Source organism: Marmota monax, unplaced genomic scaffold, assembly GCF_021218885.2.
Source record: "Marmota monax isolate L192 unplaced genomic scaffold, Marmota_monax_Labrador192_F-V1.1 WCK01_AAM20220418_F8-fsc00682, whole genome shotgun sequence".
NCBI lineage: Eukaryota > Metazoa > Chordata > Mammalia > Rodentia > Sciuridae > Marmota > Marmota monax.
In genome coordinates, this window is record NW_026693998.1 from 124,201 (window position 1) to 147,001 (window position 22,801).

Sequence of the window (22,801 nt, forward strand, 5' to 3'; positions counted from 1 at the left end):
CTGTCATAAAATAACTCCATTCTGAGACACTTGCTGTAATTTATAGCAACTAAAACAACAATAACAAATTCTAGGGCTGTGGGGCATGTCATTTTCAGTTACTTGAAAAACCATCACAGAAGAATTTGAGACACTGTCCCATTAATTTATTTATCTATATATCTATCCATTCATCTATGTATCTGTGATCCTGGGGCTCTATAGTGAGTGTCTATAGGTCTGATCCCCAGTCTTTTGTCAACAAAAAGGGAGCAAGCAGCCAAGAACCTGTCTTTCTGACCTCATTTATTTCTGGGTTGGATGCAATCTACTGATTCTCAAAGAGTAGGCCCACTAGGCTCAGTTTGGGGGAGGCAGTGCCTGAAGCCATTTCCAATCAGTCTCTTAGGTGAGAACGCTCCACTCCACACACAGCCAATGATGAGGGCAGGCTTTTATAATCTTCTGTTCCTTTTTGTGTCTGGAACCTGCCATTCTTTGAATCTGTTTCCAGGCTTCGAGTCCTTCATCAAGAGCCCTAGATTTTTTGTGCTACATAGGAGCTGAAAAAACTATAGGGAGAACACTCAGCACCCTGAAAGCCAGGAAGTGGTAAGTGTATATTCTTATCTTGAGACTGTGTTAGGGAGACCGTTTGAAGCCAGTGTGACTTGCAGTGGCAGGAACTGTAATTGGTGGCCAGGGACTCCTCATATGTCTCTCCAGAGTCTGCTGACCAGAGGACCCCTCTATGGCAGCTCAGGCTTCAGTCCTTTCTGAATAGTCTAGTGGAACTTAGATCAGCAAATGAGACCCTGGACATTCTGTTCCATCATTGTATGTTTTTTTCACCCCCTTCCTGAAACCCTTTGTGGGCATCCATGTGCCATTAGCTCACCATGTCCCCTGATTGTGTGGTGAAGACTGGGTAATTTTCAGGAGAGAATCCCAGCTCCATTAGTTATGTTCCTGCATGAAAGAAGCTGTGTTTTTTAGGAACCCCTGTTCTAGCTCTTGCTCAGGTTTTTTGTTTATTTGTTTTGTTTGGTTTTGTACCAGCAATTCAATCCAGGTGTGTTTATTTACTAATCTACATCCCTAGCTCGCTCGTTCATTCATATATATATATATATATATATATATATATATATATATATATAATTTTTTTTTTAAGAGCCAGGGTCTACCTGAGTTTCTTTGGACCCCACTAAGTTGCTGAGGCTAGCTTTGAACTTGCCATCCTCATGCCTCCTGAGATTTTTAAATGTAGGATAAGCAGTATCTCAAATTTGAATTGATACCTGAGATCCAGATATCCAGCTTAGCTCTCCATACTTCTGAGTGTAAATCCCTAAATTTCCAGCTCTCTGTTTATATTCCCAAAGTCAGGGTCCCCTGCTCACTTTGAATGAGGATAAAATAGGATAGTAAAATGACCAGACAGCAGTATAATGGACAGCTTTCAGCCACACCTGGAGGCTAATTGATAGATATGTTAATAAGCATAATTAAGGCTTATTTCAAATGTAAAAAACCTTGAGGTTCAATTTTGGGAACACCTTCAACCAAATTATTTTTCCTAATGTAAACCCAGATGAAAGTTACAGGAAGGAGGTTGGGATACCAAAAAGATGGAAGTGAACCCAGATGGTACCCAGGATGCCTTCTTAATACTTATTTTTTTTTTTTTTAAATATTTTTTTAGTTGTCAATAGGTCTTTTATTTATTCATATGCAGTGCTGAGGATTCAACCCAAGGCCTCACATATGCCACACAAGCACTCCACAACTCCAGCCCTCAATACTTATTTTGAATAGATTTTGCTTTATGCTCTTCAAACCATATATAAACTCAGAAGCTGGCTCACCAAAATGTATTTTTACTATCATGCCCTTTTTCACATGGTCACAGTTCTAGCTCCTCTTGCTTAAATAAATTCTATTATGTTCACTCTTACCTTCCCTGAGTGTCCTTAAATTTTATTCTTCAAAATTTGTGAGACAAGAGAAAATTAGTAAAGTGGGGAATTTGATTTTATCTCAAAACTCCAGTTTTATCATTATCAATTATTATTTCCTCATGTTTCATTTTAAACAGATGCATAATTGCAATTTTTTTTTTTTTCTCCAAGAACTGGAGTGCAGTTTTAAAAGACTTTGGTTTATTTTTGTGAGTCTTATTTTTGTGTCTTTCACATGAGAAGAAAGCAGGGAATAATTAGGTGACATTTACAAAAAGGACTGTCTTCTAAATAAAGTAGTATAATGTCTCCCAATTAAAGATTTTTTAAAAATGTAATTGGTCCTTAATTGAGTTTTTTTTGTTATTGTTGTTTTGTTTTTTGTGTTTTTTCCCCATATATAAGACCACTTTATTCAAATGACCCATAGAAACATTCCAGTCATTCTAGCAAACTTCTTTGTCCTGATGTGGCAGAAAAAAAAAAAAAAAAAGAGAGACTGGACATGAATTTAAGTTAATGGAAGTTCAATCACAAGGGCTAAAGTACATAGTGAATCTGAATGTCAAAAGCCACTGAATAACCTGGTACATTCTTAATACTTGTGTTACATAGATTTTAACCAGTAGTCTTAACAGTTTTCCAATATCTGTTTGGATTAAGTCAATAACCCAGAAATCAGTGAAGCAGAAAATGTAGTTTTATATCCAACTCTGGTTTCAGTTATCACAATGTCTGAGTTAAGATTCTTCATTGAAGAATTTGCTGTGTGTTGTGTTCTCATTCCAACCTCCATATTACCCAGTCCTCAATTTTAGAACAGTATGTGGACTCTCTCTCTCATCCAGAGAGGAGGTCCACAGAACAGGGTAGAGGGAGTTTGGCTGCGGAATTGCTACTCAAGACCTCCAAAGACCAGGCTGGAAGCAGGTCTGATTTTATTGTGAAGTTTATATATATATTCAGACAGTAGCTAGTGACAAATTGAGAAGTGGGTCATGGAGCAAGCACCAGGACTACAACATATGGCCTCATGCCCAGGACTGTGCCTACAGGGTAAGCAGTTTGCTGCTCACACCCCTAGCATGAGGGGAGTGACCTGCCACTCAGGTGCCCTGAACATATGCCATGTATGCAGACTCCATGCACTTGTCCCCACAGAACATTCTGACACAATGTGCCCACAGGTATCAAAGTCTCCTGGAATATTTAGAAAATATCAGTATCTGAGCCTTGCCTCTTAGGGAACAATTTGAACTCTTAGTGTGTAGCATCTAAGGGGAACAGTTGTTTGCTCTGCAGGTGGAAGGAATCTTCTGATATGACTTTCATCTAAAATGCAATTTAACTGGGATTATGACTCAGTGGCAGAGCACCTGCCTCTTAAATGTGAGGCACTAGGTTCGATCCTCACCACCACATGAAAATAAATAAATAAAATAAAGATATTGTGTTTTTCTGTAATTAAGAAAGTATTTTTTAAAATGCAGTTTATTGTGGTGGAGGGTACTAGGAATTGAACTCAGGGGTACTTGATCACTTAGCCACATCCCCAGCCTTCTTTTGTATTTTATTTAGAGACAGGATCTCACTTAGTTGCTTAGAAGCTCACCATTGCCAAGGCTGGCTTTGAATTTCATCCTCCTGCCTCAGCTTCCTCAGCCCCTGAGATTCCAGACGTCTGCCACCACTGCCACCTGGCAGTTTATTTATTTTTTTCTTTTATTAGATACTGTGAATAAAGCTACAATGAAAATGGAAGTGCAGTAATCTTTTTGACAAAAGTTTTCCAATTCATTTAGATATATAGCCAGAAATAATATTACTGGATTTTATGACTTTTCTTATCCAGAATTATTATTTATCTACTTTTATTTACTTAGGTACTAGAGATGAACCCATGTGCACTTTACCACTGTGCTACACCCCAGCCACACACATACCCTTTTTATGCGACAGGGAGGGTCTCACTGATTTGCTTAGGATCTTGCCAATTTGCTGAGACTTGTCTTGAAGTTTTAAGATTCTACTGTCTCTTCCTTCTAAGCCACTGGGATCACAGGCATATACAGACTTATTATTAGGGGATTATATGTCATTTTTATTTTGATTTTGAAAAACCTTAACACTTTTTTTTCCAAAATATATTTATTAATTTTATGTTACCAACAGTCTCATATATATATATATATATATATATATATATATATATATATATATATATATACTCAGACATTCCTATTATCTTTCAAATATTAATTGCTTTAGTTGGATTGATATTGGGAAATGAACTCAGTGGTATTCACCACTGAGCCACATCCCCAGTTTTTTATATATTTTATTTTCAGATAGGATCTCACTAAGTTGTTTAGAGACTTGCTAAGGTTTTGAGCCTGTCTTTTAAAACACAGTTCTAAGCCTCTGGGATTACAGGCATGTGCCACCCGACCTTGCTCTTAATTTTTTATAATACGCATTCTAAAAGCACTGCACAGTCTGCAAGAAATCTATTTGACTAATGCATTAAATCTGAGAGGCAAGTTTATATGAAGGAGCCAGTGTAGGAATGTTATGTAAACATCTGTTGGAATAAACAGGGATCTGTGGTTTCTAATCCTTTTTTCTGAAACACTGTTGGGTATCATAGTTCATAAAAGTTTTAGAAAAGCAATGTAAATTTATTTGTTTGCAATCTCAGGATATCTGCACATGCTAAGTCACCTTTGCTTCCAGAGCTTGGAACTTCAGGAGATAGTAACTTGAACAAAAATATGTTATAGTTGAGATGCTCAGTGCAGAAACTCCTTCTAGGAGCAATTGGTAGTTCTGGCTTTATTACTGGGGTGAGCAGATGTGGGACGGTACTCAGGAATTGGTAACATCTCACTCAATATATTAGTGGTTTACTGTATTTCTGTCTATTACATCCATACTACAAGCTAGTGAGAAGCTCATTTGCCAGCAACAGCAGCTGGGAAAATATTCTGGCAAATATCTTCTTCAGGTAAACGGAAAGCCTTGATATTTGACTATTTCTCTGCCTTGATCCCAACTGATGGAACACTTGCAAAGACTTTCATGGTCCCTAAAAATCACCACATTTCTGTGGTGTAGATACTTGTGTATCACTTCTCCCACATTTTTGTTTACTGTGGGTGATGTTAGGCCATAGGGATTTGGTTCCAAATGTGGTACTTTGCTCAAGACAGGACTAATGACAAGTGTACCCCATTTTTTTCTGCTGATGGAAGGTAACTATTTTCTAAATTGTCAAATGTATCTAACTAAGTCTCTATACTTATTTATAAGTTTGTCAAAGAAACACTCATGAGTAGCTTTATATTAACTATATTTATAGATGGAGAGATAGTCCAGAATGTTAGTATTCTGCATTATCTTCAACATCATCTCCCCTTTTATTGTGTTGCTAAGGTTGGAACCAAGTACCTTGCATATTCTGCACACACACTCTACCAGTGAACTGTGCTACTAGTTCCAAATTGTAAGTTTAGATTGGATAGTTTCCCCACTATATTTTTCATATGGTTGCTTTTATGTAGGCTTTTTTATTGCTCAAATATCAAAAATTGACATACATATGGATTCAGATTTGGTTCATGTTATGATGCATTGGTTTGTAGTATTGCCGTATAGTTTCAAAATACATATAAATGTCACATAAAAATAACTACTGTGTTTGGCCTTCTAAATTAGAGGTTTGAGGGTATTTTACATATATTACTTCCCGAGTTAAAAAAATTGTGGAAAAAAATATTTTAGCATGCTAAAATTTCTATGCAGGAATATTATACATTAAACTGAGGTAAATGGTTGTCTTTGAAACTTTATGAATTTTATTCACATATGGTGTGTATAATGAAGTATTTTATGTTCTCTGTTAATTTTTATTTTGTGATAAGTTCTACATATTTTTTGGAAAGCCTCTATGCCTGTTATGTGTTACACAGATATCAATTCTATATTCATGTGATATTTTATTCTGTTAAACTAGGTGTAATGAAACTAAAAACATGTCTGGTCCCTAGAATCCAATTTTTTTCAATATTGAGTATTTATTTCATTTTGAATGTACCTCCACTTTCCTCCTATCACCCAAATTTCTACTACATGGACCAACGTAACTGTAGCAGTTATATGACAGCATAAGGCTACAGTTATGTTGGTCCATGTTGTAGAAATTTAGGTCCATGTAGTAGAAATTTGGCTCAAAAGTACAGTAATTTCTATAACCTATGCTACTGGTTGAGGAGTATCATATATATAGTCATCTCTAAGTCTCTCTATGCATTTATGACATTGTCAAAGAAACACTGATAACATGAATAGCTTTTTATTAACTATATTTATAGACACAGGGAGAGTCCATAATTTTAGTATTCTGTATTATTTTCAACATCATTCCCCCTTAATATTGGCCTTTTATCGTGTTGCTAAAGTTGGAACCGAGTACCTTACATTTTGCTATCTCTCTCTCTCTCTCTCTCTCTCTCTCTCTCTCTCTATATATATATATATATATATATATATATATATATATATATGATATTCCTAAACCAGTAGCATAGTCCATATATATATGTGTGTATATGTATGTAAGTGTATATATATATATATATATATATATATATATGTATTTGACATTGCTGAACCTTTTATTGTATTCATTTATTTATATTCTCATATATTTATATTTTATATGAGAATGAAACCCAGTGCCTCACACATGCTTGGCAAGTGCTCTACCACTGAGCCAAAACCCCAACCTATATCATACATATTAAATAAACAATTTTCACAAATATATAATAGAAATTTACGTTTCACCTTTATTCATGATAATTTGTTTCGTGTCATCATCAATACTATGTAAATTTTGTATCTGATATTGTTTTCTATTTCCCTAAGATGTTGAGAGTTTTGATTTTTGAATATTTCTTCTACCAAAACTGGTTATTCAAGTCTCTTGCCTTCTTTTCACTTGGTGCCTTTATTATTTTCTTTTATTAAAAGTGTTTAATTATATGTGAGATTATTAATTGTTCCACCTTGTCACTTCTCTTTGTACTTTTTAATAGTATAATTTATGAATATTTTTTTTATTTTAGTGTTGCCCAATTTATAATTTTTAATATATTTGTGTAACTTTTTCAAAGTAAATAACTACTGTGCTTGTGGTTCTTGAGATTTAAACTGAGGGTGCCATTTCACTGATCTACATTTCCAGCCATTTTGTTAATCTTATGTAGAAACAAGTTTCAAGGTTGACCTTGAAATTTCAGTCCCCCTGTATCAATCTCTCAAAAATGGCATTAGATGCATATACTATGACATTTTTACTATGAGGTCCCTTTTTTTGGTGCTGAGGATTTATCTCAGTGAAATATTACCACTGAGCAATATCCCCAGCCCTTTTTTATACAATTTTTTTTTAAAGAGGAAGTGTTTCTGAGTTGCTTAGCAACGCATCTTGCTTAGACTGCCATTGAACTCAAAATTCTCCTGCCTCAGCCTTCAGAGCTATTGGGGTAAAAGGTATGTACAAATGCACCTATCATAAATTCCTTGTTATGTAACTTTTGACAGATAGATATCAGGGTTTGAACCTAGGGGTGATATACCCTTAAGACACAGCCATATCCCCAGACCATTTAATGTTTTTTTTTGGTTGTTGTTTGTTTGTTTGTTTGTTTGTTTTTGATACAGAAATTTCCTCAAGGTGCTTAGGGCCTTGCAAAGTTGTTGAGGCTGTCTTTAAACTCCTGAGCCTTCAGTCTCTGCCTCCCAAGTCTTTTGAATTACAAGTATAATACCATTTCCAACTATATTCTGTCTTCACATTGAAGAATATATTATTTCTAAAAATAATTAATATCTGATGTTAAGAAAATATATAGCTGTATATGGTGGTGCACACTTGTAATCCCATAAGCTTGGGGGGCTGAAACTTGAAGATCCAGAGTTCAAAGCCAGCCTCAGCAATGGTAAAGTATTGAGCAACTCACAAAGACCCTGTCTCTAAATAAAATATAAAATAGGTCTGGGGATGTGGCTTAGGTGATGAGTGCTCCTGAGTTCAATCCCTGGTCAAAAAGAAAAAAAAAGCATATAATAATATTTTCCACAAATATTCCGTTGTCCCAGCACTGTTCTTTGGAAAGAATGTCATTCTTTCCAATTTATAAATTGGGCAGCATTAAAATAAAAATTGTATTCCTAAATGATACTATTAAAAGGTACAAAGAGAAGTGACAAGGTGGGACAACTAATAACCTCACATATAATTAAGCACTTTTAATAAAAAGAAAATAATAGAGGTACCAAGTGAAAAGGAAGAAACTTGAATAACCAGTTTTGGTAGAAGAAATATTCAAAAATCAAATTATTCTATTTCCACACAGCTCTATAGTTTGTCTAAATGGCAAGTGTTTTTTTTTTTTTTTAAATATATAAATGTTCTGTGTTACTTATACAGGTCTATTTATTCATATTATTATGAGGTATATACTTATTTCTATAATTTCATAGTATACAGCAATGTGTGGTAAAATTATCTGTGGGTCAGTGATGAATGTCAAGTAACTATAATATACAGCCTAAGCTTTTTGTAATACAAAAATTATCAGTATTCACTATAGCATTCTTGCAATGTATACCCATCATTAAATGAGGCACATTTTGTACAGATACATATATATTACCATTATGTGCAATTAAAATTTGATAGCTACATCTCAAATTTACCATATCTGTTTCAATTTAATTTGTCTTCAGAAGCACCAACCTATGACACTCTGTGTATATGTACATTTTGTATGTCTTGAAAATTTTCACTTTAACTTAGGATGCTCTGTTCTTTACTCTCTTTTTTACAGAATTGCCTTTTCCAAATTATTGAAATTTATGACTTTAGATGCTTTAGTTTAACTAGTGAAGTGTGTAGATTTACTTTTAACCTCAGCTTTAGATGGATTATTATTTTATAGCTTTATTATTATGTAATGGACTTATAATATTCTGCATATTTAACCCCCAACCCTGACCACTCTGGACTATTAATGTCTGAGTGGAGGGGATCTCAAACTGATCCATGCACAAGACAGGAAATGGATGGAGCAGGATGCAAGACTAGTGGATAGTGAGTATGTAGGTGCTACTATTGATAAAAAAAATATTGGTGGAATACATGTTGGCAAGGAGGAAAAGCGCAATGAAGGAAAAAAGGAAAAACGAGCAGTAGAGGAGTTCAGATGCAATGAATCTAAAATGGCAGCATGAGGGTAGAGTAGCAGTGTCTTTGGATGTAGAAATAAGATTTAGGGAGAAAGAAAAATGTAACTGTGGCACAGTTCCCAATTGAGACAGCCAGGTGAATGGGTTCTTTGTTTATCTCTTCACACCTAGGAATAGAATTTATACTTCATATGGTATGCCTCAATAGGTAGTAAAACACCATTTCCAAGTACCTTTACACTTTTGCATGGCTACAAGCTATCTTTGACAATTCCAGTTTGTTATTCATTCATTCATTCCATTTTTTTCTTTATTCGTTCACTTTTGCTTTAGGTGTCATTGATTTTTACATTCCTGCTTTATTAAGTCTTAATCCTGGTTTATGAAGATTTGATGGAAACATATCATTTCAAACAGCTCAAGAATCTATCACTTTAGCATAACCCCAATCAACCACTAAAGTGGACCTCTAGGTCAAATATAACCAGTGTTGAAACTTCTGTGTCTTAGGAGACACCTTAAATTAGGCATCTCCCTTTTCTATGTTAGAGAGCAGACTAACTTTCCAAACATCAGTTAATAAACCTCGATGAGTTTTCCATAGATTCACTACTGATTTTAAATTGTTTACATTCTTGACACTGACAGTGTCACTGATTACCTTTTTTATCTTTTATTCTCTCTCTCTCTCTCTCTCTCTCTCTCTCTCTCTCATTACAAATTGAACCCAGGAATGCTTTGCCACTAAGACACATCTTCACCACATTAAAAAAAAAATATTTTTTTAGTTTCTTAGAGCCTCACTAAGCTGCTGAGGCTGGTTGGCTTTGAACTAGTGACCCTCCACCCACAGCCTCCCAAGACTCTAGGATTACAGGCATGTACCACTTGTACCCAGCTTTTTATATTCTCTTTAAAGCAATCAGTCACAGATGTAAAAATTAAAATCACATTTACATCACTCTTTCCTAATGTAATAATGCATTCCATTACCAACTAAAATATTTTTTAAACCAATTTAATGAATGACTGCTGTTGTTTGTTTGTTTGTTTGTTTGTTTCCTCAAGGATTTATTTTGTCTGCTCTTTAGGGCTTGATGAGGTATCTTTTTCCTTGTTTTCAGAATATCAGTGTCTTCTGTTATCAAATGGGTCTATGCTAAGTGTGTTGAAAATTATGATTCTAAACATATCATCCATTCCTCACATTTCCAAGACTATTGGAGGCAGGGAAAGAATGATGTTCATAACCAACAAATCACTTTCACTGCAAGAATAGTACTAATGTCCAACTTGGAATGTAATCCAGATGCTTCAATGGTAAAGTGGTGTCAGAACCACCAACCTAGGTTTTTGGGACCCTCTAAAGCACCATCTATGGCTCTGAATCTTTTACTCACCTTTAAATAAATTCTTGCTGCTTGTTTATACAATAAAGCATTAGGTATGAATTTTTCTATGTTTTGAAGCATAACTAAGAATCCACTGGTAAATCTTATTCATAAATGTGTTATAGTTTTCTTCGTAATATTTACAGCTTTAGCTCTCATATTATTGTGTAATATTCATTTCATGTTAACTATTGTACATAATTTCATGTAAAACTAATATCACTTATTTATACATGAATTTGCAATTATACCAATCTTGTGGAAGAGACTAATTATTATTATTGTGGAAGAGTCTACTTATTATTCTTGTGCAAGAATCTACTTATTCTTCATTTAATTTCTCTGACAAACTTGTTAAAATTAAATTGACCAAAAGTGTGAGGTTTACTTTTATACTTTCACTTTACTTCCGTTGTTCTATTGGTAGATCTTATTTTCATATACACTAACTGAATATTCAAATAATCATCATGCTTAAGGTGATAGGATATGTCAATATCACTGACATACTCTATGTCTCAATAGAAAGTTTTTTTTTTACTTAATTTTATGAGACAAACAAAAACAACCAGTTAGAATAATACAAACATGAAATTTTTAATGAAAAAAAAAAGGGAGAGTTTTGTTTTTTTAACCTGATTGAACCCAGGGACACTTCTCCACTGATCCACATTCTTAACCCTTTTTAATGTTTCTTTAGAAACAGAATGCCTTGGGGTTGCTTATGACCTCACAGAGTTGCTGAGGTTGTCTTTGAACTTCCTAAGCCAATGGAATTATAAATTTATGCCACCATGATCAGTTAGGTAAAGTATTTTTTGTGTGTTTGAGGTGCTGGGTATTGAACCCAAGGCCTTGAGCATGAAAGGCAAGCACTCTATCAACTGAACTATATCTTTATCTCTAATTAATGTATTTTTAAGGATGAAGATATTGTTCATTCAAGTTACTGAAAATTATTCTCACTTATTAATAGAGATATTAGCTATCAGAAGAGTTTATTTTCATTCTAAATTTATCATTTAATAGTTTATGGTTTCTTTTTAACTTCAACTTAAACACATAACACATTTTCAGATTTAGTGATATAATTACTATGCATATTTAAGGTGCATAATTTTATCTTTTGACATATGAACACATCCATAAACTAGCTCAATAATCAATTAATATATCCATTGCCCCAAAGTATTTTCTAGTACCATTTTAATGTCTCTATCTTCTGCTCTTTTATACCACCTTTTATTTAATGAATTTGATCTTATTTACCAATGTTAATACTGGACCAGAATTAAAACTATACAGATCAATGAATTATTACAAAGGGAATATACTATATAACTACTAATTTTATCAAGAGATAGAACATTAATGATGCTACAGAAAAGTGCACTAGCCTCCTGTCTCCCTAGTGGTAACTACAACTGTTCTGTTTAAAGTATTATTTCTTTTAAAATAAAACAAAAAGACAGAAGTGGGTTTGTTTATTTATTTATTTATACAAAAAAGGGGGATGGTAAAATAAAGTAGCTCATTATTTGGGAAACCAAACCTGACCCTAGTCTTGCCTGATGCTTTGCTGGTGAAGCAAATTTGAGGCATCAGAATGAAGATAGCTCACAATAAAAAGGGATAGTTCAGAATGTCAGGGTTGATGTATTAAGAGTGCACTTATGAGAGGTTACCTGAGAAAAAAGGTAAAGAAAGAAAAAAGAGTGGATATGTGTTACTGGTAACAAGCTGGAGAGCTCAGATAGAACAGGTCAGAAAGTAGAACAACAACAGGTTTAAGTTATGAGCAGTGGCTAGAGAGAAAGAAATTACAAGGCTTGGGAGAATAAAAACAAAAAGTGTGGCATCTCTGGTAGAGCTCTAAGAGTAGAGAGCCAAATGTGTGGCATACTTGTTTGTACCATTAACTTTTGGTTCTTAGGGATTTCTAAATATGAGACCAGTGGTGTAAGTGTTATGCTGCCACAATATTTCCTATCTTCTCTCACTTGGGATCCATCTTTATCTCATCTCTGCATCTTATATTTCTTTTAGCAGTTTTTTCTTCCTCCTCAGATCCATTCTCCTTCTCCTTCACCAGTTTTTCTTCTACTTTGTCCATTTTGCCTATTCTTCCACTGTGTCCTTCAGATTTTTGATTTTCAAGTATGCCACTTTTTTCTATGCTTTTCACTGACATTGTTATGGGACTGAGCATAGGCTTGTGGGAATCTTAGGTACCAGAACCTTGAGGTAGGAGGCCTGTATTTTGGAAGGTGGTGGCAAATGCAGTCTAGTTTGGTGGTAAAAGCAGCAGTGGCAGCTACCTGTTGGAGCATTCTAAGAATATTATGGTATATGTCTATTCTATCAAAGATTAGAATTGATGGCTTATAAGGTATAAGTAAGTACATAGTACAAAACCAATTTTCAAAGTGGCTAAAGAATTTTGCATAGCCTACAGAAGATTTTGACAATCCATTCACTAAATATGTTTGTAGTTTTTAACCTTTTTAAAAATTGAGACATTTTGCCTTTTTATATGCTGTTTTTCTTCCTGATGAGCATGCAACAGTGTACTGCCTTTAGTATTAACTTATCTAAATTGTATTGATTTATACTCCTATTTATATATTTATGTGGCAGTTAAATATTTACTCATGTGAAGTGGATTTAGAAACACATTGACCGTGCTTTACTCCTTTGATATGTCCTTTTTTCTCAATAATATAACACCTCATTGATTCTGCCTTGTATACCTTTTGCTACATATGTAGTTTCCCACTTCATGATCTACCTTTGATCACTGGATGTACATTGATGTAAAATTTTAAAAAGTGGCCTTCAAAGATATCCGTACATAAAACGTACAGGGAAATATCTTAGAAATTGAATAAATGAGATAACTGACATTTGTAGATTCCCCATTCACAGTATTCAGATAAGCACAACCATATGTATTGAAAGAGGATGACCTAGGGTATGCACAAAGGTTGAATGAAGTATTAGTTGGAAAAATCCAAAGCTCCATGGTCTTTGGATAGTTTTCACAGTTTGAAGCAAAACTGATAAGACCTGCTCTCTGGACATGGCTTGCAGCTGGGTTTGACTCTGTCTAATGAGCTTGCTTACATTTGGTTGTCCATGAATTTTGTCTCTTCAGGATTTTGGAGACAGTGCATGATGCCATTCTTTATCCATCTCACATTTGTGAATCTTTAACCTTTATTCATCTGGCCCAGGGTCCCTTCTATTTCTTTATTCTTCTGTGGATGAAATTTCCTTTTCTGTAATTCTGTCAAATACAGTGTGTAAGGATAAGCTCACTGGAGGATTGGCCATCTTTTGTGCTATGGTTCTCAGATTCTGTGGTGTTTGGAACTTACAATCTGTTGCAATATCACCATGTTCTATAAAAAGTTAATTTGTCTATCATTATGCTTTTGAAAGCTATATCACCATTAGAAGAGAAACAGTTGTGATCACAAGGCAAGGAATACCAGCAGCCACCAGAAGATAGAATAATTCTTTTTAAGAGCCTCTGGAGGGAGTGTGGTTTTGCTAATACTTTTATATTAATCCTTTGTCATGATAATGAAAACATCTATAATTATGTAAGAATGTGTTTCTATTGTTTTAAGCTGTTATTTAGTAGCAATAAGAATCCAGCCTTTTTGTTGTTGTTGTTGTTGTTGTTTTGTAAGTTAAATTGACCATATGACCGAACTGAATCATGCTAAGGTGGTAGGTTTTTATGAAATCTTTTTTTCTAAAACTAAGTGGAATACATTTTATTATTTGAAATGAGCAAAAGAGTAGGACTGACCTGATTGAAATTTATCAGACTTTTATTTATTTATTTATTTTAGATTGGCATATTTCTTTTTGGCTTCATGTTCTACTTGATCGAGAACATAAAATTTGCTGGATTATGTTTATTTCACCTCTTATTATGAGTGAAAGTGTTTGTATGTTTTGGTGGTTTTGTCTTTTTGTTTCTAAATTGTAGGTACTGCTATTTGAGATTTCCTCCAATGTTTTTAACTTGGTCAAAGTAAGGGGTACTGTAGCTTTCTTATATCTCTTGCTGTCTTAATTTTTTTCTTTTCCCAAATGAGAAATAACAGTTTGAAAAGTGGATATTTTCAAGGTCACAAAAAAATGAACTGTGTAAAAGTAGGAAAAATGGGAAGGAATGAAAAAGCCACCCAAGTGTGTGTTCTTGGTCTGTGGCCAATTGAATAAGGTGGTGAGTTTCTACTTGAATGATCTCTAAGGTGAGCTGTCATTTGTGTAGATAAAAACTTGAAACAAGTCTTAATTTGTCTATGTCCAGATAGAACTGTTTTTCATTTCTAATTTGTCTGAGTATTGTCACCATGGGTATTCATGGATCTCTGCACTTTTTACTATGTAGTGTTCAGTGACATTGAAACCACAGTAAAATTTTCCTGTAACTTTAAAAAGATGTAACCAAAATATTCAGTAGAACATAATACAGTCAGTATAATAAATAATATATCCCTCTGTTTAAATGGTTTCTAACCCTGTAAATAATGATATTTAAAATTTATTCTAAGGAATATGTGGCATATAGGATAGAAAATCTTCCCAAAAGTACCCATCTAATATTGTAGCAAAAACATCACTAATACATTTTTATAGTTATTTCTCAGTATTATTTATTAAATTCGTTCCTGGCATATCATTGTCACAGTTTTACTTCCCTGCCTAAGTTTTATAATATGTTAGCATTTTTTTTTTCTTTTTTGATACCAAGGATTGAACCAAGGGATGCTTAACCACTATGCCACATCCCCAGCCCTTTTTATATTTTTATTAAAGATAGGGTTTGCTGAGTTTCTTAGTGTTTCACAAAGTTACTGAGGCTGGGTTTATACTAATAATCCTCCTCCCTTCTTAGTCACTGGGATCTTACACATGTGCCACCATGCCTGACATATATTAGCAATCTTATGATTAATACTTTTATCTCTTAGATTTTTTTAAATATATATTTTAGTTGCAGATGGACAAAATACCTTTATTTTGTTTATTTCCATGTGGTGCCGGGGATCAAACCCAGTGCCTCATGCATGCTAGGCAAGTGTTCTACCACTGAGCCACAACCCTAGCCCTTCTCTTAGGATTTTTTTTTTTTTATAACCTATGATTAATTTGAACACAAATTTTAGAGTATATTTTGGGACTTACAATGTATAGATAAATGTAGACATTTATAGTAGTTGCACAAAGGATACAAGAAAATAAACAGTCTGTGGTAAGTTTTTTTTATTTTTTGTATTTAGAAAACTCATATAATATTGACTCTAATCAAATTGAAATGTTAAGATGCAAATTATAATCCTCATAGCAACAACTAAAAATAGAATAGAGTGTCATTGAAAGACTAGTAAAGAATGAACTGAGTAGGATAGTTATTTGTTTAAGAAGTTTCATAGGCCCTGTAGTCCTAATGGTCCAAAATAAGAAATAGTTCAAATGTTCTTGAATGTTGAAATGAACAATTTATAGTGCATCCATAAAATATAATAGTAGTAATCAATACAAAGGAACACATTATTGAAACACACACCCTGATTGATTCTTATAGATAAATATAATTTAGCAGCTGGATTTAAAATTATACTACATGGTTTCAGGCAGAATGAAGGTATGGTAAAATATTCACTATAGTAACTTGCTTCTAGGGAACAAAAAGTTTTGTGGGAAGGAATATAGTTTTCTTGGGATGATGTAAATATTCTGTGCTAAAAAGCAGTGAAGGTTTTTATTAATGTGTTTGTCAAAACTGTACAGTTGATATCTGTGACATTCAAGATATGTACATATGATCTCACCAAAGAATGAATATACAAGGAGTGGGACTGGTCTAGGTTGGGGAATGATTAGAAGCATAGAAGAAATAAATATGTCATTGTAATAAGCAGATGTTGAATCTAGATAACTGTTATAACAATAACTTTATTTATATACATTTTATATTTATGTGAGAAAACATTTCTGTGCTGGTTCTTAAGATCCTGTTTGATTTTGGATATCATAGATGGAGAAAGTGATTTATTCTGTCTTTTCAAAATATGTCTAATTTTAGATAATTTCTGAACCTTTACATAAATGCTTTGTATGTTTTTTATATGTATGTCATATTTCAGTGAAAATTTTGAACATTATATTTGTGAAATAATTAGGTATATCAGAATAACAGCAACAATTTGTGATTTGGTTCAAATCTCAAGTTGTATATATTTATTCTTATTTGGTGCTGAGGATCGAACCCAGTGCCTCACACATGTTAGGCAAGCACTCTACCACTGAGCCAGAACCCCAGCCCATACTTTAGATTTTAATATTTTAATATTCCCAGGCATTTATCCGTGTTTTAACACTTAGATGTAAGTCTTTTTATTTCACTCACAATTTGGTAAGCATTCTATTATTATTTATTTATTTGTTTGTTTGTTTGTTTATTCTTCTCCATACTGGAAATGGAATCAAGTGGTGCTTTAACCACCGAGTTATAGCTTTATTTACTTATTTATTCATTTTATTTTGAGACAGGGTCTCATTAAGTTACCAAGCCTGTCTTGAACTTTCAGTTCTCCTGTATCAGCCTTCTCAGTTTCCAGAATTACTGGCATGCATCATAACACATCACTTAAAACACGTTCTGTAATAATTTTCCCCAATAAAATTCTTTTCTGCAATGATATTGTTCATGAAAGGCATTAAGGACTGCATCCTGTGCATGGTGTATTCTCACCCTGCCTAAACACATATCTTTTGGTACCAGTGATTGAACTCAATGCACTTAACCTTTGAGTAACATCCCCAGCCTTATTTTTTATTTTATTTAGGTACAGGGTCTCACCAGGTTGCTTAGTGCTTCCCTGTTGCTGAGGCTGGCTTTCAAATCATGATCCTCCCTAGCCATGGGATTACAGGCATATGCCTCTGTGCTCAGCCTCAATAAGTTTTAACTGGGTTTAATGAGAAAAAAAATGGCTATCAAAGATCAATTTATGCAAAGGATATCAGTTATAAAATGAAGATCATTTGGTTTGGATAACTGACCCCTAATGGTTCATGTATTATAGCTTGGTCCACAGGGTGTTGGATGTGGTGGAAATTTACAGGTAAGGCATAGATGAGTGTTGTTTAGTTCATTGTAGAGTAAGGACTTGAAGGAAATTGTGGATCCCTTGTGGTATTTAAATTTAGTCTTTCCATGTTCTCCTGCCATAATGTGCTGCCTCACCTCAGGCATAAATTTTAAATACCAATTACTTATCAACAAAAATCTCCAGAACTTTCATTCGAAATAAGATTTTTCTTTTTATTAGTTGAATATCACAGGTACATTTTAAAGTTAGAAAACCATGACTAACAAATTGGGTGAGTCTGAAAGGCCAAAGTCATGACCAAGTATCTTACATGTATTTGCAACACATTCATTAAAAGATGTTCGTTCAAAGAATTGGATTTTAGTTTTGCTACACATGCTAATTTCTTCCAAATTAAAATAAAACAAACAAACAAAAAAAACCCCACTGAATCCTAAGTCCCTCTCTCCAGGAATAGAGATTAAATTATTTTAATGAAATTTGGATTGGGGGAATTTGAAGAGCCTTTCAGATGACTGTACACTTCAACCAGACTGAGAACCATTAGTTCACAGTTGAAAATTTGCGCATTTTAGCCTTTTTAGGTGGTGGTTCTTAAAAAAAGGGGGTTTTCATTTTGGAAAATAAATAAATAAATAAAAGGATGATTTTCTTACATACCCAGCTGTTAAAACAAACGGCTGATGGAGGAAATTTCTTCTCAGTAGATCTATCTTGATCTCTTGTTTTCATACTAAGAAATTATTCCATACAAAGAATTTCTAGGTTTAGCATAGTTTAAAAATTATAAGTAGACTGCAAGTAAAAAAAAAAGAATGAAAGAAGATGCAGATATATTATGTGTGTTATGTACATTTTAACTATTATTCCATAATGAGAAATAAACAAATGAATCATTTACCTTCATTTCCTAAACATAGCCCAAATCTATTTACCTAAACTTTTCCATATTTTAAAAGAGTCTTCAGTGTTCTCTTGAAAGTTTTTTAATAGTAAAAACTAGTAAAGGATGTGAAGCTAAAAAGAATTGTGCTTCTATTACAAAGTTGTCGTTCTTCAGTTCCACAAATTCCTAGAAAAGTTGCATGATTATTGTGGCCTAGCAAAATCTTTGAGTTTTTGAGTCAGGCTGTAGTGATTCTGAATCTCAAACCTGGCTAGCTTCTTAGAACATATGGTCTTATAAAATTTTATGAATTGAGAATAGTTACATAAATGTCATCTGAAAGAAAAGGAAAGGGCTGGGGATGTGGCTCAAGAGGTAGTGCGCTCGCCTGGCATGTGTGCGGCCCAGGTTCCATCCTCAGCACCACATACAAATAAAGATATCGTGTCCGCCGAAAACTAAAAAATGAATATTAAAAATTCTCTCTCTCTCTCTCTCTCTCTCTCTCTCTCTCTCTAAGAAAAAAAAAGAAAAGGAAAGGAAAAAGGATATGAACTGCAAAAACTCCAGTTTTTCATTATCCCCTGTATCCAGGCCATTGACAGTGTTCTTTAGTATTTGTTCTTATTGACAAGTATATGTTTGCCAAGACTTAAATCTAGAATGGCTTATATATTTCAGCCAGCAAAATAGAGCGAGTATGTAAATGTGCTGGTATAATGCCTATGCCTAAAATGTCTTGAATTCTCCCTGATTATTTATTGTAAAGCCTAACATCTCAAGGTGAAGAAGCTCAGATTAGGCTTAAGAAGGAGAAGATGTCACGTGAATGAGAATGAAAATGCCACAGTGGACCACAGGGCTACCATATTAAGTAGCAGAGTATATGCCTAAAGGAGCCTAGATGAAATCAGTATAGCCCAGCTAAACCCAGTCTAAATTGTGCTTACCCATTTTAATCCTGAATTATTCTGTTTGGGATAAATTCTAATATTTGATAGCTCATCAACAAATATACCCAATGGAAAAAGGGTGCCAGAATTTAATACATGCTGATTTCAAATTATCTGAGTAGAAATTGGAATGCAAGAAATACTAATTTTATTTTTCCTGATTTAATGTTGAAAGTCCTATTAAATGATTTTTAATTATGTAGACATGCATATATACATGAAAATATGTTACTGGTATTTAAACTCACATCATACTCTATACCAAAACAAAACAAACCAAACAAACAGCAACAACAACAACAACAACAACAAAAAAAAAAAATAGACAACCATAGCACACATCTAGGGTGAAGGCCCAATGGCAAAGTAAGAAATTTTAATCTCTTCTTTCACATCTGAATTTTAGTGTCAAGTCATAAACAGATCTAAAGACATGAGAGTCCTTTCCCTTGGGTTCACATCACACATTGTTTATAGTTTAATATCTGGAAGGAGTTGAATCTTACCAGGCAGCAGTTGGGATACTTTGCCTGCCATTGGGGACTCTCATCTCATAGCACCCTGCTGTGTCTAATACAAATTATTTTTTTAAAATTTGGTTCAAAGAAGGGGATTTGGGGAGGAAGACATGTTTTCTCACCTCTGATAGGAATGGAGGTTTCATTTCATTTTCTGAGGTCATGGGAACCAGAATGCTCAGATACACACTTGCAGTGTGGCAGTCATTTGCCTCATGTGTTTAATCAGTTCAATCAATCTGATTTCCTGCTTTTTTTTTTTTTTTTACGTGTATCCATTTCCTTTCTTAGTTAAAATAACTGACCATCCTGCTCTGAAATTTCTTTTAATTTCACACTTTATTTTAACCTTTGTATTACTTTTTTGATAAATTATAGGTCAGATAAACTTGGGCAAACCCAAGGAACTACCGTATACTGGAGGTTTGAAAAAAATGTCCTCAAAAATTAAAAGTATTCCTGGTTTCATAGATTTTTTTTTTTCTTACCAGGGATTGAACCAGGGATGCTTAAATATTAAGTCATATCCTCAGCCCTTTTTTATATTTTATCTAGAGACAGGATCTCTCTGAGTTACTTAATGCTTCACTAAGTTGGCGAGGATGGCTTTGAACTTGCCATCTTTGTGCTTCATCCTCCCATGTTGGAATTACAGGCATGTGCTTCATTGATTATTTTGAGTTTTATGCATGAAGGTATGAAAAACTCTTGTATTGTTATTTGTATATTTGAATGCAGAAATAATTCTTATTGCAACATGCTATAATAATAAAATGCATAAATTCTTTAAAAATTTGAATTTATGAGCAATATTTTTTCTTTAGTGTTCTACTTCAGTAATATTCATCAGCTTTCTTTGGACCATTGGCATTTGCATCACTAGAGAGCTTGATGCATATTCAAACTAGACTGCACCCCAGAAATACAGAATCACAGTCTGTTCTTTAATAAATTTTTCAATTCATGGTTGTACACATTAAAATTGAGAAGCACTCTTCTAACTCAATATAAAATTCTCTTCTGAGAAATATGCATAATTTATCTTATAAAATATAAACATAACAATTAAGATATATATTCTGATGTTTGCCTTAATTTTGCATTTTATTTCATGGAAGTGTAGTATATACACTGATATTTTTGTTGCTTGTTTATTTTGTATTTATTTCATTCTCTTTTGAATGCATTTTCTTTCCTCAAAGATAGGTAATACATTAGAGTACACCACTCTGTTGAAAAGTATATTGAATTTTGAGGTCACTCTCCTGTGTTAGAGCCAGTTCTTCTAACTCTCATTACAACTTGTGTCAAATTAAAATCATCAATTTATTACAACTTGTGACAAGTTAAAACTGTCAATTTATTACAACTTTAGTCAAATTAAAACTCTGCCAACCATGATCATAAGGTTGATGTTATATGTATTTATTCATTTTTATTTCAGGAACCATTAACATTTAGGGATGTGGCCATTGATTTCTCTGAAGAGGAATGGAAATACCTGAATCCTTCTCAGCAGAATTTATATAGAGATGTGATGTTAGAGATTTATAGAAGCCTGGTCTTTCTGGGTGAGCATAAATTTCCTTCTGAATCCCTAATTCATTATCAATAGGTATTTTTCTTCCTTTGTAGAATATATCTTGGCAGCTTGCATTCCACATGATAAAATTTCAGATCCTTCTTTTTAAAATAAAGATCAGGCATTGGTGTAGAAAAGAAAATGTTATCTAAAGGTTTTTTTTCTATGTTTAATCTATATTTTCTTTACAGTTTTGATAGTTCAAAGCAGTCCTCACAATCTAGAGAATGCTTCCAAAGTATATTAGTGCTTCTCCCTAATGAGGACAACATTAAGAACCATCAGTAGTTACAATGAGATTACCAAAATGTGTCATATTCCATTTTCCAATAAAGCCGTCTTGCTGTATTTAAGTCTGCCTTGGTCACTGTTCTGTCCCAAGAAATAACTGTAGAATTTGGAAAAAAAATTGACACCAATGATATATCCAAGTGGGTAGAAACCAATGAAAAAAATAATAAACTGTCAAAGAGGAAGCCACAGTTTAAAATGTTAATTGAGAAGCCAAAATTCAACAGAAATGCTTTATACAAACCTCGGTTTATTTATTTATTTTTTTGCAATCAGTTAAGAGCATACCCTGCCCTGTATTTACCATGCTTCCTAATTCTAGAAGCTCCTTCTTGTTCTCCAATAATCTCACTACATTAAAATTAACAAAGTACTCCCTAATGCCCTTGAGGATTTGCATTATCTGACAGAAGTTTATTGATCTTCCTGGGGTGGGGGAAGTTTATTGATCTTCAAGGGGGTGTCACTAGAAAATCTGTGCATATGTCTGAATAATTCTAAGTTAATCCATTGTAATACATAATATTGTAGAACAGTTTCTCTAATATAGTTTATCTATTCAGATTTTTTTATCAGAGCTTTTTATACAGGCTTATACTGCATTTTCTTTGAAATATTTTTGCCATTTTATTAATAGCAATGATTCACAATGCCTGTTTCTTGTGGCTATATAAGTATAGCTGAGAATTGTAATTTAAAGAGATTTTTTTTTTAAGAAATAGTTATTAAAAATTTTGTGGGTTAAATTTTCTATATTCTTTTGTCTCAGTTTCTGAGTTCCATTCTAAAGTAGCTTCAGTGTTGTTCAGTACATTTTCTCACATTGGTGATTTTTTTTTTTCATTTTTATACC

At 33.6% G+C, this 22,801-nt stretch overlaps 1 protein-coding gene across 9 annotated transcripts in view; it reads left to right on the top strand.

The window, feature by feature from the left end:
• LOC124106418 (zinc finger protein OZF) overlaps window positions 1-22,801 on the top strand; it is a 76,591-nt gene that overhangs the window by 32,402 nt on the left and 21,388 nt on the right. For 7 of the 9 annotated variants that reach the window (XR_009228586.1, XM_046464017.2, XM_058585458.1 and 4 more), the window contains one exon: window positions 21,520-21,646. The exons of the other annotated variants lie outside the window; for them this stretch is intronic. Coding sequence is in view for 6 of the 7 variants with exons in the window: in XM_046464017.2 (XP_046319973.1) it covers window positions 21,520-21,646 (127 nt within the window). In the remaining variant the exon portion in view is untranslated. The remainder of the gene's footprint in view (window positions 1-21,519; window positions 21,647-22,801) is intronic. 9 annotated transcript variants of the gene reach the window in all.